Below are 17,551 nucleotides of genomic sequence, written 5' to 3'. Positions count from 1 at the left end.
TACACATGACATCTCTGCTTGACAATGAAAATTAGTGGTTTGATTAGAGAGCTTGTCGTGTTGGACTGTTTAGGAAAAAGATGGTTAAAGTATTTGTTAAATATTTTAATACTGTTTATTTTTTCTAGTTCACATGGGATGTTCTTCTAAAAGTGTTCTAGTTATTTATACTAAAATAAATAAATAATTACATTTAATGTAATTTAATCAGTTATTATATAAGTATTTTACTTTATATGAGTATCTTATTTTTCTAAGGTAAACATATTGAATTCACTGTGAAAGTTAAGTCAACCAAATCTAATAGCTTAATCATGAAGACTTCTAATTAATTACTACTCCCTCTCCGTTTCTATTTATATGTCGTCCTTATTAAAAATAGATGATTCTAAATGAGTACTACTTCCGTCCACTTTTAATTATCATAGTTTTCTTTTTTAGAGTCAAATGATAATAACTTTGACTAACATTTTACGATATATTTTTTCATCATATTAATATGCAAAAAATTGGAATTTATAGTACTTTTTGTATAGTTTTTGAATATCTAAATCTTTTGTTTAAAATATCAAATTAATGTAATCTAATTTAACTTTGAAAATTAGTCAAATTGACTTTGCGAAAAGCACAACATGACAATTAAAAAGTGGACATAGGGAGGTTTGTCATTTCACAAAATCAATGCTTAAATGACACTATTCTTCCTATTTTACTCTTATGAGTTATTAGCCTTAAAAATATACATTTGACCAACATAGAAAAATTAAATAAATAATTCATGTCCATTGGTCAAATTAATTAATCAAAGTAAATTAATTCATGTTCATTGATTGAAAATTTGGCTTAAAAACATTAAATATGAGTAGAATATTAAACTTACTTAATTTCTTAATGCACGTGAAATCTAAAATGATAGACATATAAATAAGAACATAGAAATTGTGTTTTATTGGATTTAGTTTTTCGTATGTTAACTTGAACTTCGTAAAATAATATGTAAAAAAGTAGATTTTTCAGTGTTTCAAAACTATCTTGAATACACTTTTTTGGGGAAGGAAAAAAATGACATTATATATGTAACATGTTTAAATAAAAAATTACTTTTAAAAAAAAACATTATATATGTAACATATTTAAATAAAAAATAAGCAAATCCTACTTTTAAAAAAACAATCCTAATTTGGGTGGATTAAAAAAAAAATGTCTCATATAAATTAGTACAATATGTGTTTTGGACCATATTTATGGTATATAGCTATTTATGGGTTGTCTTCAACTATTTTAGATAAAGTCATCCAATTGCCCAATTTGAATTGATCACTTCATAGGGGACCATGCAATTTAATGCAGTTAATTGTTCATGAATTTAGCTTAGATTACGTATCATTTTTGGACTAAAATTATGGCGATTCAATGCACGTATGGTTTGTTTTGATATCATTATTGAGCGCAAATGTGCGTATCATGTAAATCTATCATATTCCTTATAAAACTCTTTACTTCCTTCTCTCGTTTTGATATGAGATTCACCTAAGTTATAATATGCATCTTTATTTGGAAGTTTATTAGCTTAGGTGTTAGGTCCGTCCTTCGTTATGAATGTTGCATACACCCCTCTTAGCTACTTAGTATTCTTGTTGAGTTTTTGTCCCATGATTGTTCCAAGGGAGTATCAGGCTCTGATCTCATATTTATCACGAAATCCAAGCTCATGACACATATTATCTGTTTTGGCCAACATATTCTAAGAATTTGTTCCTCAAATTGTGCAATCATCGAACTTAAAAGCGGATGTATCGTATAAACTTGTACTTTACCTTACAAAAATATTTACTTTTCTCTTACATTTCAAAGATTCGTCTAAGATGTAAAATACAGACCTTCTTTAAAGGCGAGAGAGACCTATCAATACTTCTCTTTGGCCTCATTTGTTACGAATTGAAACATCATGATTCTCAACGCATTTCATTGACCAATACATCAAACCTCGATTCATGACATGAAAGAACTAGTTATGTAGGAAGCCTCAGCCTTCATGTAAGAATTTGAAATCAACCAAAGATCATGAAACAAACAAAGATTTAAGGCATAGTATTCTGCAATAATCTTAGTATTCATTAATGCAAGATAACAGAAAGCTTCTGAAACAAAGAAACAAATGAATGTTGTTCACATCTAAGGTTAAATTTATTAAGTGAAGAGTCCAAAAGCTTAACATGAGCTGAGCTTAAAAGAAACAATCAAGATTCATTATAAAGTCCGAAAAGCTCTTAAGCTCTATACTGTGGGTGTTGCTCGGACTCTCCAAAATTGCTGCAGTATCCCTATCGGATCATCCAAAAATGCACTACTTTTGAAAGATCCGATACACATATGACGGCATTTTTGAACAGTCAAAGCAACATGCACAATGGGATGCAGAACAGCATAGAAGAGTTCTTCAATTATTGAAGAATATAGCGAGGTCCTACACTTGTGAAAGGTGGTTAACTTCAAAAATACACATGATGATTTATCCTTAAAATAGTAACATCCAAAAACATTATCAATATCAAGAATTTCCAAATATTGGAAAAAAGGAGTGTCAAGAGACGAGATAATTTCTGCTATCTCCATGAGTACAGCCACAATGATACGATGCACCACCATTTTAATGCTCACAGAAATACCAAATCAAGTAAGCCACAGGAATGAATTATATGGATAAAATTTCAATTTATTGAGGACATCAAGAGCAGGCATACCAACAAAACTACCATTTGCATGGTTATTTACAGAGGTAAAAGACAATTCGCGCGATTATTTAAACAAGTTTTTTTTTTCTCTTTTCATACGACTTGTAGCTGGAAACCTTGGACCTGTCGGATAAGGAAACTAATGGTAGAAGACTAAGCAGCAAACTGGAAAAGGTATCATGAAACTCAAGGAAAAGAGTACATTTCCTACCGATACGCCTAAAGAAACTCAGAAATATCAATGACATACGGGGAATTGGAGGGAGGGGTGTGCTTGGGAGGCCGAACATGATAAGAAGAACGCATATCAGTTTAGCCTCCTCCTCCTAGGTGCACGTGAATCTCCACTATCCACATCTGAAATTCTGGAAGCATCATTTCTTCTTCTGGAAGATGATGTAGAAAGGGACACCCTAGAATCTATTTCAGCAGCAGTATCCACTGTTTGACTCTCTGAGTGTATAACAGCAGCAATACTCGAAACAGAATCTCTATCTTCAACTGGTAGAGGCTGCTCCTGATTTCTCTCCACAGTGCTACTACGGAAGTATGGCTCAACCAGCCTTCCACCAGAACCAAAGGCAGAAGCAAGATTGGCATAATTAGCAGCTCGATGTGAATTTGATCTACGGAGTAAAAGAGAGGAAAGACGACGGGTTTCCCACACATCAGAGTTAGTTGGACTGGTCTGTGTCAAGTCAACAACGTCATCAGAAGGCAGAACAGGATTCTGTTCTCTGCGTCCCCTGGAAGTAAGAATACGGTTGAGCAGTGAGCTGCTTCGCTCAGGTAATTCATGAGAACCTTCAGAATTCTGCTGTTGTAGCTGAGACAAATCAAATCTACTGCCAAGACGGCGAATCATTTCTTCCATTGGAATGGTGAATGCTGTCCTTTGAATAGTCTGCCTCCAGCTCTCGACACGCCTTGCTTGAGGCCTATGAGGGATTTTCAGAGTTGAATCCTCTTCAGGCTCTCGCACATTAGTTCCACGTCCATAAATTGGGATTACATTCTTCATAGTCACTTCCCCTTTACAAACAGGGCATTCTTTTGCATCTGAATGGAGATGTAACCACCGATAAAGACATGGCCAACAAAACAAGTGACCACAACAAGTCACAACAGGTTCTTTTGACAAGTCCAGACATATATTGCAATCAAAGAAGCTTCCCCCCTCCTCGCTAGTAACCTTTTCACTGTCTTCTTTTTTCCCCAGAATCTCATCATGTGAATACCCGTTATTGTTATCGCATGTATTTTCCACCTCCGAGGGTCTCTCCTCAGCAACAACATCATTTGTTTGTGATTCACTCCTACCAATGAACTCCATCGCAATACTTCTAGCTTCTGCAGGAACAGGAATGTTTCTCAAAGCTGACCGCCATCTGCTCCTCCTTTGCCTAGCAACTTCCCTAAATCGATAACCATCTAACAAATCCTCTAAATTCATATCTTCAATGGGAAATGTTGCTGGAACAGGCTCAGAATCATCAGTAGGACTTTCAACAGGTCCCAAATTCAGATCAAGATTCATCGTATTCGGTGTACTATCCCCCATGGCAATTCAACCAACAACAAAAATAAAGAACTACAACAAGCTCCAATTTCCAAGCTAAACCATGTAAAAGATTCGAGCTTTCCCACTATACCAAATGAAAAAAAAAAAAGGATTCCCTTTTAAATCATTTCAAATGAAAACCCTCAAACTTCTACTACTATTCCACTCAGAAAAATCAAACCCCAAATTCAAGCAGCTAAAATTTGAGCAGAAACCCTAACATTTCTCAGGTCAGAACAAAATCAATTAAAACCCCCAAAAATTAACATAACCAACAACCAAAACCTAGAGCAACAATTCCAATAAAGGTGTAATCTTTTCTGGGTAAATCACATTAATAACAAAAACCCAACAATTAAACACAAGAAAAGCGAAAAGGGTCACTAAGATTGTGAACCTAGATGAGAATAAAGTTCTACAATCAGCTGAAAACCCACAATTTAGAACCCCTTTTTTTCTAAAATTAAAATCAAATTAAATTTTAGGGTTTTTTGTTTAACAAAGTAAAACAAAAAGATAGAGAGAGAGAGAAAGAGACCTTGAGCAGCAAGATTGGATTTTGATGAAAGAAATCAGGTATAATTGCTATGAAATTAGCAAAAATTTCAGTTGATTTGCCATGTCTGAGTGAATTAGGGATCTGGTCCACTAGTATAGAGAAAGAGAGATTTTAGTGTCTAATTCGGGTTAATTCCAACCCGAGAAAGTAGAGAGAACAGCTCAGATACAGAGGAAGGTGAAGGCGTAGGGGGTGGGATTATTGTCTAAGCATACGTAAGCAACTTTTTGGTAATTTTCTTACCTCCCAAAATTTGGTGTGTCCAAATTCATGCCATGTCATCATCCACGTAGGCAAGTGGGCCCCACTTTTCACTCTTTTTTTTGGGAACTTTCGCATATAGCCACTCAAAATAGCTTAATTACGCTTCATAGCTATAATATACTAATTACAGTTCGTAGTTACATGTTATAGGGAGAAGAGTGACGAGCGAGATTAGGAGAGGGAGGGTAGAGGTGAGCAAGAGAGAGCTGAGAGTGGGAGAGAGGTGAATTGTAGAGGCGAGAGGGGGCAATAATTTGTATAATTTGAGGGTACGTTTGTATAATTCACACGTTTTTGTATAATTGAGTAATATAAAGTCTGGAGTTATACAAATATGATAAATTTCAAAATAACGAATTGATACAAACATAAACATATGAACTTAAAACAATTATATAAATTATATTATACAAATTACATTATATAAATTATATTATACAAAATCCGTAAACTAAACGTTTATACAAACTTTAAAAAGTTATACACAAAAAGATAGAATGTATATGGTGATAAAACTGAGAAACCAAAGAAAATCATCGTCATATACAAACACAATCCATCGTATACAAATACAAATCAAACGACCAATTGTTACTTGCGAATTATACAAACGTGGTGAATTGTACAAACGTGACTAAAACTCGAAATCATCCCACGTAATTAATGGTTAATGTTAGTCGCGAGTGGTAATTATAACAAATTATATATATGATAGCTAATTAAGTAGTATAAGTTTGCTTAACCCCGTAAATTTTCTTTTTTTCGATTTTCAATATAGTGTCTGGTGTTTGCGTAAGAGTTTGATCGGGTAGCATTCTCTATTAAAGTTTTTTTTTCTTATATGGGGTTTGAAGAAATTTTCATTTACGCATCATTGAATTTTCTATTTGCAAAAGATTAAGGAAATGGAATGGGACGTGTGAACAAGGTTTCACGATTAATAGTTGAAGAGAAACTGCATTTATATAAGGTATATGGATAGTATTATTGGTGTGAGATTTGTTAAGGAAAATAATATAGGTTTTGATTCGAAACAGATAGTAATATACCATGTTAAATGTATATTTCAAAAATGTTTTAGTCTAATAACAATTATCAGAGTGGATAATTTAGATAAGATGAATATGAAGATGATAGAGTATTGATGTGCGCTCGACTTACTATCATTATCAATCTACAAATCGATTTTTTAACTATCTTTTTCGGTATATATGTTAATTCCGTAACTATCTTTGTCGATTTACATGTGATGTTCTAATTATTTTTGTCAATCTACATGTCGATTTTGTTACTATCTTTATCTATCTACAGGCTAATTTTATAATTATTTTTACTAAACACGAATACACAAGAAAAATTATGAGCTTTAATAATCATAGTTTTTCAGAATGATATGGGTGAGACATAGTAAATCTTCAAACTCATTCATCTTGAAATTGAAAATGTGTTACTTAAATTTTAGTTCGAGGAAAAGGTATTAAATATGCTAATAAATTTTCACATTGTTAATAGCTAAAAAGAAAAGACTTTTCGAAAAAATATATATGCAATGTTAGCTAAAAATGAATAATATCATACTATATTAAATGTATTTTAAAATTATTTTAACCAACAATAAAAACTCTCTTATTGGGCAAAAGTGTCTTAGGCCCACCATGACTTGGAAAACTAAGCTCCCAAGTCCCAATTATTGGGCTTCAGATCAGTGGTACATGGTCCAGTCGAAACAAATTACCGATTCAATCGAATTCAATATTTTTCTGATTCAGGATATACAAAATTTTGAAATTTATATAATTCTAAAATTATATTGAGTTTAGTGATACATAATTTTGTTTAAGAAATAATAATCAATAAGAAAAGAACTGTACGTCTGATTCCTCACGCATGAACGAATACATGAAGATGATAATTACTTTGGCTCAATCAAATTCAACGTTTTCGATACGATGTTTAAATATATGTATGAAAAAATCACTGAAATTCCAATATACATAAGATTTCAAACACATTATTTCAAAAGTACAATAAATACATAAAGTTCAAACACATCAAATAGAAATCACACACAGCCACAACCCACAAATAATTATTAATAATGTTACATAAGATGATTAATCTAAAAAAATACTAAAACTTCTTTTAATTGACTCTCTTACAATCTAATCTAATTTCTCCATTAGTCCCTGTTAATGGACTAATATTCCCCATATTAATCATTGACTCCACAAAGCTCTGAAAAAAGACATTTTGGTCCCTGCTAAATGTCTTAATAATATTGGTAACTTCTGATGCACCATTTTTGGAAAATAATTTTTGATCCGACTCCAAAAGACCTTTTTTATTTTGCAAATTTGCAAAATAATTGTTATCAAATTTATTTGGAGTTGTTAGATCAAGATTAGCCAAAGCAGTGTTACTTCCTTTTTTTGGACATAATTTCATTAATTTGGCTAAATAATTAGTGTTTAATGTTGGATCAGGCTTTCCAGTACCATTAAAATTGTAAAGCCTCTCTCTAAATAAACGACATTGGGCACGTCCAAATGTGTGAGCACCTAATGCCAAAATAAAAATAAAAATTAGCGACGAATGACATAACATTTGGCGATTAATAAAAATGCTACTACAATGATACATCTAACGATAAATTATGTAGCTAATTCTTGACTCTTTTTTTTTTTTTTTTTATAGATATATAGTTATTGAGCCGACGATTTGTATACACAACCTAACTTATTTACGATTGATCGAAATATAGCTAGTTGATATTGTGAAAATGTTAAGTATGATATACTGATTTGTGAGTGAAAAATATTTATATGGAAATACATACATTAAAGATTAATAATAATGACTATGTGTAATAAGTCGTTGGATCAAGTAATATGAAAAGTCGTCTACCCCCTTTTAATAGAAAATGTTTTCAATATCTCTGATAATCAATTACTAAAAAATGATTTTTGTTATATCAAAATTCAAACATGTCATAATCATTGATTTAACTTATATACATTAAAAGCTACACATAATTCTTTATATAATATTTTAATAACCTATTTCATTTTTATATTATACTTTTATTTTTTGTATACGTTTACTTATAATTATCTTTTAGATGATCTAATATATACCTGATAACGCGACTAGATCAGTAATACTAAGGCCAACAGCAGAAAACTTTGTAGTAATTTTATTTATGCTTTCAAAAGGAGAAGGAATAGAAATATTAGCTCCTCCTTGATTTGCTCTTCTACTATCTCTTCTCCCTAATAACACATTCCATGAAGGACCACCTGCCTGCACCCCATTAAAATAATCAAAAATAAAATAAAATAACAATATTGGTCAAAATTTTATATTTATGTTCGAAAGTTCATTTAATATACATCAATACTTTATTCAAAATTCAACAATTAAACCGCCTTTCAAAAATTCATAAGATATTTAAATTCAAAATTCTAACTCTGTCTTTGTTCCTTAAACAAGTTTTAAATATTTTATTAGTATTTTAAATACATATTAAAGTCTAGTATCACCAAAAGATCAATAAAATATTTGTTGGTTCTTCTATTTTTTAAAGAATTTGACACGAATGTATTTTGTACTTTAAAATTATATTATATTAATAGAAGTGAATAATATTACATACCAGAGAAACGGATAATTCAGCTGCAAGAGCAAGAATATCAGCACAAGAGACAACACCGGGGCAACAATTCTCAACAGCAACCTTAATGTTATCAACAACATTAAAACCCCTTACGGAATTAGCATTTGGAGCTGCGTCTTTTTCACTTACTATATTTGTTTTTGCATTATTATCCAACAATATTGATGCATCACATCCCTAATCATTCACCAAAAAAATAAAAATTAATATCCTTAATATAACGTTGCGAGTTTGAAATTTAAAATTTAAACGTTCGTTGTGAGTTCTAAATTGATCGAACATGCTCAAAGTTCTAATATGTATGTCTTATACTTTTTTTTAACTTGCAAAATTATGATTGGATATGTTACCTCCAATAAGAAATTTAGAAATAGAAATTCGATAATAAAATGTTGGCAACATTTATGTACATTAACAAAGCAATCATGAAAATGAAGTCGGAGGAGACTAGCACCAATACGTGCATCAGATTGCAAAGCTTCTTGAATAACACATCGAACAATATCCGAAACATTTGGACAATTATTTTGATAAAAATTGGAATTCAACTGAGCATTTGATTTGGAAAAAAAGCTCAAAACTACAAGCAAAATGCTTATTATTACTGAGAAATTAAAAGAATAATAATAAGAAGAAGACATTTTAATTTATTTGGCCAAGAAAACTATTAAGCTATAGACTATCTTTTGCTTATAGCCTCAATATATATAGGGAAAGGATTTACATACACTAGTTATTAAAAGATTTCGTACTCGTGGTCCTTGAATGTCACGCTCTGAACTGAACAATAGAACTCTGAATAAAAAATGTCTAATTTAGGATGTGAGAGAAGGTGTTGATGGAAAGTGTTCCACATTGAAAGAGGATAAAAAAGGGCTCTTTAATTATAGGGCTTGAACAATTCTCCTCCCCAATGAGCTAGCTTTTGGGGTGCATGTGCGTTAGGTCCAAGACTTAATTTGCTTCTCACGTATCATGATCAAAACCTCTTCATTCTTGAAAAGAATAAATTGTAACTCGAATTTGATGCCCTAAACAATAGCAATAGCAAGAATCCTAAGCTAGAGCCAAATAAATAATTTCATGAACCATCATGACATAATTCATGTACAAACCATCCTTTAATTATTAAGCATCTCGATCATAACAATTCATTCATTATTTATTATTAGTATACTTTATTCGTCCTAAAAATGTTTAACTTTAAAATTTCCCTTTATCCTTATGAAATATTATATAATCATACAAATTCATTCATTATAATGTTGATAACAGTGAATCATATGATCCTAAGGGTCGTTATTGTCCGAAAGATTATAATTTTTGAACTAATTTAATCTTGAAATATCTCACTTTATCTCGCATACCAATTGAATTTTGGTGTTTAGAGGAAAATAGTGCCTTTATTGACAACTTCAGAAGTAATCAAAAAAGGGAACTGATGATCTTGGGATATTTTGCTTTTCTATATATGAGTACAGTATTTCTCGTGATATTAGAAGTAAATACTATTCCTACAATATTTGTTGTTTGTTAATTAAATAGTGGCAAGAAAACAAATGTACTAGTAATATTTAGCAATATGATAATTATTCTAACATTAGTAAAATCTTAACAACTTCTTCAAATTTTAATTATTTTTTTTTCGCATAAAGTATTGAAGAAGATTCTCCATAATTAAAGGAAATCAAAGTGTGGATCTTTTTGGTTCCTTTTCAGACACTAAATTGTATTTAGTGATTCTAACACGGAAAAGATTACTATTATTATTTCTTCCGTTTTAATTTATTTGTCTGATTTTGATTTGACATGAAGTTTGAGAAAGTAATGAAAATATTTGAATCTCGTGCTCTTAAACTAACGATATATAGAAATGTATCATAATGTCTTTTAATCTTGTGATTTTAAACATGTCATGTGAAAAATTAGAATTAAAGATTTTTCTATTTGAAACAAAGAAAATGGAGTACTTCTTTTGGTGGGTTCCATTTGGTGTCTGATATTCGTATTGGGGCTAGATTATATTTGGACTCGTGCAGAGTCTCACATTGGAGGGTTAATCAAGCACGACTCACTCTATTCTCGAGAAAAGAACTATAAAATCCTAAACCTGTAAATTGAACTTTAAATTCTTGCTCCGCCTGTGATTCATAGGGTTCGAATCTAAAACATCTTGATCGATTATTACTATTACATAGTTGGATTGTAATTTGTACTTAACTAAAATTAAGATTAAGTTAGAATTACGGATTTGAGGTTCACGCTTTTAATTACCCTATTTGACTAACTGTTTGATTATCCAAAGATTATGAATTTATGAGCTTTGTATTTACTCTTCTAACAATGAATAAACAGTACGAATTTCATTTTTAAAAAAAGGTTAATTACTTTTAGAAGTTAATATCAAAGTTAAAAAAAATTCATGGTAATTAGTAGCTGTAACTTTGTATACAAACATTTTGATATCTTCTTGTTAAATAATCCAATATATAAAGTTGAGGCCTATGTAGAATTTTTATCCTATAATTAGCGTGCTAATTTCTACACCATTCATCATAATTTATGTGACATAATCTGAATTGACACGATTTTAAAAAATGATTTTTGAAACTTAACAAGACAACACAAGCTAAGGTTGAAAGTTGAAAATAGTTAATTCAAATAATTACCCAATCAAAACATTAACTTTTAAAAAAACCTTGCTAGAAAAGGAGTTTCATTACGCGCTAATTAAAAGAAGATGAATTAATGACATAAGTGATTTAACTTCATCGGGACCGATCATAACATACTCTTCACATAATAATTTCACTTTCAAGTTAACTTAGTCACTTGATTAATTATTAAAATGTATATGAAATCCTATAAGGATATTCCATATCTCAATAACACTTTTTGTCTAAAAATTCGAAGTAGCCTTCATATTCAAAATCCAAATTTACTAAAAATAACGAATTTTTACTTAATTATGAAACTTAACAACATTTTGATTTCAATACATAGTTGAATATTCTGTATTCACGTGCATAGTAATAGTGAAATACATTATATACACGTGCATATAATATTTTTGTGATAACGAAATACATTGTATTTGTACATATAATAATAACGAAAGTATATATATCTGTGCGTATATAATATCTTTGCTTAATTGCATCCTCTATAAAATCTAAACTATTCCTTATATATATATATGACAAATACCTATTATATTCAATTGGGTTTCTTTGCTTTTTTCCTCTCTAAACACATGAATTTTGCCTCAATCCATAATTAGGGCTTGAAATAATATAAATTAATAAAGTGCGGTTCGAAATTAGATGCATAATACAACACGGTCTTTTATTTTTCTTTCCTTAAATATCTAACTTTTGTTCTTATATATCAAACTTTTATTTGTGACAAAATTCTAACAATTTGCTATGTACGTATGCGACTTGAAATTGTAAGCTTCTAACTTCTTTTTTTAGTTTCATTGCAAAGTCAGGATTCTGAATAAAATATTGTACATATTGAATTTAGTCGAACTCGTAGTTGTTGATGTTTTGATACCAGTAGATTCGTATTTTTGCAATTTGAATGTTTCAACTTTGTCTAATAAAAGACTAAAACTCTTATGTAAAGTATGAGAATTTGCTAGAAGGAATCAAAGACCTAATTATCAAAATAATTATTAGCAATATGTGATCACTGTTGTGTGTAGTGTGTTTAGGGGTGTAGCTAGGTAGGGTTTGACAGAAAATTACACTGTTTATGCATGATTAAATTCATTACATGTTGAACCCTTTTAAATTCTTCGTGTGTTTACTTTTATATTTTGAACCCGATCTTAGTGAAAAATCCTGGCGTGTGTTGTATATCTAGAGGGTAGAATACATGTATGTATACACGCTACATGTGGTTTCATTGAAACTCAATAACTTTTGCTCAAAACTTGTATGTATATCAAAATATTCATTATATATATAGAAATATTTGAACGAGAATTTAGTTATTATTATTGTATATTAACTTGAGATCGCTGTTGGACTCCATAAACTTCAAATCATTGATTCGCCTCTGATGCTTGTGTGTACCTGCTTTCTTGATACAAGTTGCTAGTGAAAGTCAATGGTGATACTTGTAGATTTGCTTGTGATTGTTCTTGAGTTTGCCCCTTATACACATTGTGCTCTTCTATATCTTGTTGTGGCAGGGTAAAAAGACATCAATCTTGCATTTTTTCGACTTTGATCCTAGCTCTTTGTTGCCACAATCTTATTGTTTCGAGTTTTGTTCTGCAGGACAGTTGATTGGCAATGAGTATGGATTGTGATTCTACTATGTCCAGTCAGAGTAACAACTTGAGCAACGGAATTGACAAGCAGTACCTTGCTTCTCCTATTAAGAATTCGGTGGACAAGTATCAACTTATTCCAGAATTCCTAAAGGTGAGAGGATTGGTGAAGCAACACTTAGCCTCGTTCAATTACTTGGTTAAGACGGATATAAAGAAGATTGTACGTGCAAATCATGAGATTAGATCAAGTACACGCGATCCTAATATCTATCTTAGGTACAGAGATGTCCGTATTGGTGAACCATCGATGACTTATGATGGTGTAAGGGAGAAACTAAGTCCACAAAAATGTCGACTAGCTGACCTTACCTATGCAGCTCCAATTTTTGTCACAGTTGATTACACAATGACAAGGAACGGGCAGATATCAATGTTAACGCAGAAGGATGTTGTCATTGCACGAATGCCTATTATGCTAAGAAGTTGTTTGTGTGTGCTTTATGAGAAAGATGAAGAACAACTAGCAAAACTTGGGGAATGTCCACTTGATCCGGGAGGATATTTTATTGTCAATGGCAGAGAGAAGGTAATTTTAATTCAAGAGCAGCTCTCGAAGAACAGGATAATCATCGATACAGATAGAAAAGGTTGTGTACAAGCATCTGTTATCTGCAGCACAGAAAAAACAAAGAGCAAAACAATTATAAAGATGGAGAAAGAAAAGGTATACTTAGAGTTGAATATGTTCAAAACCAAGGTCCCCATAATGGTTGTCATGAAGGCAATGGGAATGGAGAGTGATCAAGAGGTTGTGCAAATGATAGGAAGAGATCCTCGGTATAGTGCTTTGCTTTTGCCATCAATCGAGGAGTGTGCAGATCTCAAGTTGTTTACACAACATCAAGCACTGGAGTTCCTCGAGAGTGACAAGATGCTTACAATGCCTTCATATTATACTGCTCCAGTTGAGAAGGGAGCCCGAGCTTTGAGTATTCTTCGTGACATGTTTCTTGCACATGTTCCAGTCAATCAACATAATTTCCGCAAAAAATGCATATATGTTGCAGTAATGATGAGGCGCATGATGGAAGCAATCTTAAACAAGGATGCAATGGATGACAAGGACTATGTGGGGAACAAAAGATTGGAGCTCTCCGGTCAGCTACTATCTCTCCTTTTTGAAGATTTGTTCAAGACGATGAATGATGAAGTTAGGAGGGAATTTGATGCTAGCTCCAAATCTTCCGACCTGTTATATCATGTAAAGAAAAGCAACAGAATTACTGTTGAATTGCAGAGAACCCTATCTACGGGCAACTGGGATATTAAACGATTTAGGATGCACAGGAAAGGCATGACTGAGGTTCTTGCTAGGCTATCATACATTGGAACATTGGGCTACATGACGAAGATCAAACCACAATTCGAGAAGTCTAGAAAAGTTAGTGGTCCTAGAGCACTGCAACCTAGCCAGTTTGGCATGATCTGCCCTTGTGATACTCCAGAAGGTGAAGCTTGTGGATTGGTGAAAAATCTGGCCTTGATGACTCATGTTACGACAGATGAGGATGCGCGCCCAATTATGTCTTTGGTACAGTCTCTATAATTTATGTTTCTCCTGCCTCCTATTCAAGTGTGTAATAATCCAAACAATTTTCACCACATATATACTGCTGCTGAATTGAATATAATAGCTAGGGTAATGTTTTCAGTTGCTTATGTTACAATTTATGTGCCAATGGGGCTTCTACTGAAGTTTTTGCTTAAAAATGAAGTGTTTTTACTGTTAGTCCGTAGAGAGTTGGTAAGAGTCAAGTCGTCAAGGTGATCTTAAAGAAAGTGATACTGTTATCATCTCCTTAGGTCTTAATGGACCGATTTACACGGTACATTGATGGTGAGAGGTTGCAAGTACTTGGTGGAACAGTGTTCCCAGAAAGGTCCTGATATTAAACATAAATAACTTCCTATTTTGTTGTATTTGTGTTAATAACCATAACAAAATCCAACTTCTCAGTTTGTGCTAGTATAAGTAAGTAAAGTTCCTACTTCATTTCTGTAACATGCAACTGAACTTTTACGTGATGGAACAGTGCTACGACTTGGGTGTTGAGGACTTGGAACAACTTTCAGCAGCAGAACTTCACACGCCAAATTCTTATCTCATCATATTAAATGGACTTATCCTAGGGAAGCACAAGAGTCCCCAGCGTTTTGCTAATGGAATGAGGAAGCTACGGAGGGCTGGTCGAATCAGGGAGTTTGTAAGCATCTTTGTGAATGATAAGCAGTGCTGTGTCTACATTGCTTCAGATGGTGGACGTGTCTGTCGTCCACTTGTAATTGCTGAAAAAGGTGTTTCTAGGATCAAGGAGCACCATATGAATGAGTTGAGGGATGGTGTGCGTGACTTCAACAGCTTTCTAAGAGATGGTTTGATAGAATATCTTGATGTCAACGAGGAGAACAACTCATTGATTGCTCTATACGAAAAGGAGGCAACACCAGATACAACACATATTGAGATTGAGCCTTTCACAATCTTAGGTGTTTGTGCTGGTTTGATACCTTATCCTCATCACAATCAGTCCCCTAGGAATACCTATCAGTGTGCAATGGGTAAACAAGCTATGGGAAACATTGCCTACAACCAATTGAATCGGATGGATGGTTTGCTCTACCTTTTGGTGTATCCTCAACGCCCTTTACTGACTACAAGAATAATTGAGTTGGTTGGATATGATAAACTAGGCGCTGGGCAGAACGCTACTGTTGCTGTGATGAGTTATAGTGGCTATGACATTGAGGATGCAATAGTAATGAACAAGTCTTCTTTAGATCGAGGTTTTGGGCGTTGCATAGTGATGAAAAAATATGCAGCCATATGTCAGAAGTATAAGAATCTCACATCAGATAGGCTAATTAAACCACAACGTCAAGGTAATGAAGCAGAGAAGATGCAAATTCTGGATGATGATGGATTAGCTTCCCCAGGAGAAATTATTCGAAATCGTGATATCTATATCAACAAGGAGTCCCCTACAGTCACGATAACACAAGTCACATCTCCTATGGGCTTGCCGGATAGTGCATATAAGTCAAGTAGACAAACTTATAAAGGTACTGAAGGGGAGCCAACTGTCATTGACAGAGTGGCTCTTCACTCTGATGAAAACAACAATTTAAGTATCAAATTTATGATCCGTCAGACCCGTAGGCCTGAGATTGGTGACAAGTTTAGTAGCAGACATGGGCAGAAAGGAGTCTGTGGCATCATTGTACAACAGGAAGATCTTCCGTTTTCTGAACGTGGCATTTGCCCTGATCTTATTATGAATCCTCACGGATTTCCAAGCCGAATGACAGTAGGAAAGATGATCGAGCTTCTTGGAAGTAAAGCTGGAGTTTCGTGTAGTAGGTTTCATTATGGCAGTGCTTTCGGAGAATCCAGTGGTCATGCAGATACGGTTGATGCTATCAGTGAAACTCTGGTAAAGCATGGATTTAGCTACAATGGCAAGGATTTCATTTATTCAGGCATTACTGGTATGCCACTACAAGCATACATCTTCATGGGGCCAATATATTACCAAAAGCTGAAACACATGGTCCTAGACAAAATGCATGCTCGTGGGAGTGGACCTCGTGTTATGATGACAAGACAACCTACCGAAGGGAGGAGTAGAAATGGAGGTTTACGTGTGGGAGAAATGGAACGTGATTGTTTGATTGCATATGGTGCAAGTATGTTAATACACGAGCGCTTGATGCTTTCCAGTGATCCATTCGAAGCTCAGGTTTGCAGAAAATGTGGTTTATTGGGATATTACAACTACAAGCTGAAGATTGGCATTTGTTCCATGTGTAAGAACGGGGAAAACATGTCTACTTTGAAGTTGCCTTATGCTTGCAAGCTGCTATTCCAGGAGCTCCAATCAATGAACATTGTTCCACGATTGAAACTAACGGAAGCTTGATTATACTGTCACATCTATTAGCTTCTCGCTAATTTTTTGTCGTTCCTTAACAATTGACCTTACTTTTCTAATTGCCTATGTTTCTTCTTGGTACTTTTATTTATAACATCACATTTTGTTTTTTTCATAAGATGATTACCATGCTTCTATTGAATGTAGCATAAGATACAATGATGTCTCTGTATCTGATGCAAAATATATGGAGCAGGCGCACTTCTTTGCAGTAGTTTGATATTGTATTGCCTGAGCAGTACTCGATCTGGTGCATATTAGAGAGCTCGTATGACAATATGACGATGGATTGATAACTTCCTATCTTCCTTGCATTTTCAACGTTTGAAATATGCTCACGTATAATAACAACAACATACCCAATGTAATCCCACAAGTATGGTCTGACAAGGATATGATGTACGCTTGTACGCTGACTTTACTCCTTTTTAGGAGGTAGAGTGACTGTTTGCATAGATATCACCTGAAGGAAAAATATGCTCTTGTCA

At 33.1% G+C, this 17,551-nt stretch overlaps 3 protein-coding genes across 3 annotated transcripts; 1 reads left to right on the top strand and 2 right to left on the bottom strand.

The window, feature by feature from the left end:
* Positions 1 to 2,695: 2,695 nt before the first annotated feature.
* On the bottom strand, positions 2,696 to 5,033 carry LOC125865042 (uncharacterized). The gene is made up of 2 exons (XM_049545195.1): positions 4,835 to 5,033; positions 2,696 to 4,381 (listed from the first exon to the last, which is right to left on the bottom strand). Exon 2 carries the CDS (start codon positions 4,294 to 4,296, stop codon positions 3,043 to 3,045), a length of 1,254 nt encoding a protein of 417 aa, XP_049401152.1. The 5' UTR covers positions 4,297 to 4,381; positions 4,835 to 5,033; the 3' UTR covers positions 2,696 to 3,042.
* Positions 5,034 to 7,087: 2,054 nt separating this feature from the next.
* LOC125865330 (peroxidase A2-like) lies at positions 7,088 to 9,539 on the bottom strand. Its single transcript, XM_049545532.1, has 4 exons — positions 9,203 to 9,539; positions 8,772 to 8,969; positions 8,254 to 8,419; positions 7,088 to 7,677 (listed from the first exon to the last, which is right to left on the bottom strand). Exons 1-4 carry the CDS (start codon positions 9,431 to 9,433, stop codon positions 7,262 to 7,264), a joined length of 1,011 nt encoding a protein of 336 aa, XP_049401489.1. The 5' UTR covers positions 9,434 to 9,539; the 3' UTR covers positions 7,088 to 7,261.
* A 3,554-nt stretch (positions 9,540 to 13,093) lies between these two features.
* LOC125864612 (DNA-directed RNA polymerase III subunit 2-like) lies at positions 13,094 to 17,051 on the top strand. Its single transcript, XM_049544634.1, has 2 exons — positions 13,094 to 14,665; positions 15,168 to 17,051. Exons 1-2 carry the CDS (start codon positions 13,094 to 13,096, stop codon positions 17,049 to 17,051), a joined length of 3,456 nt encoding a protein of 1,151 aa, XP_049400591.1.
* The last annotated feature ends 500 nt before the right edge of the window (positions 17,052 to 17,551 follow it).

Source organism: Solanum stenotomum, chromosome 5 (assembly GCF_019186545.1).
Source record: "Solanum stenotomum isolate F172 chromosome 5, ASM1918654v1, whole genome shotgun sequence".
Taxonomy (NCBI): Eukaryota; Viridiplantae; Streptophyta; class Magnoliopsida; order Solanales; family Solanaceae; genus Solanum; species Solanum stenotomum.
The sequence above is the reverse complement of the archived record's forward strand: the minus strand, read 5'-3'. Positions and strand labels throughout refer to the sequence as shown.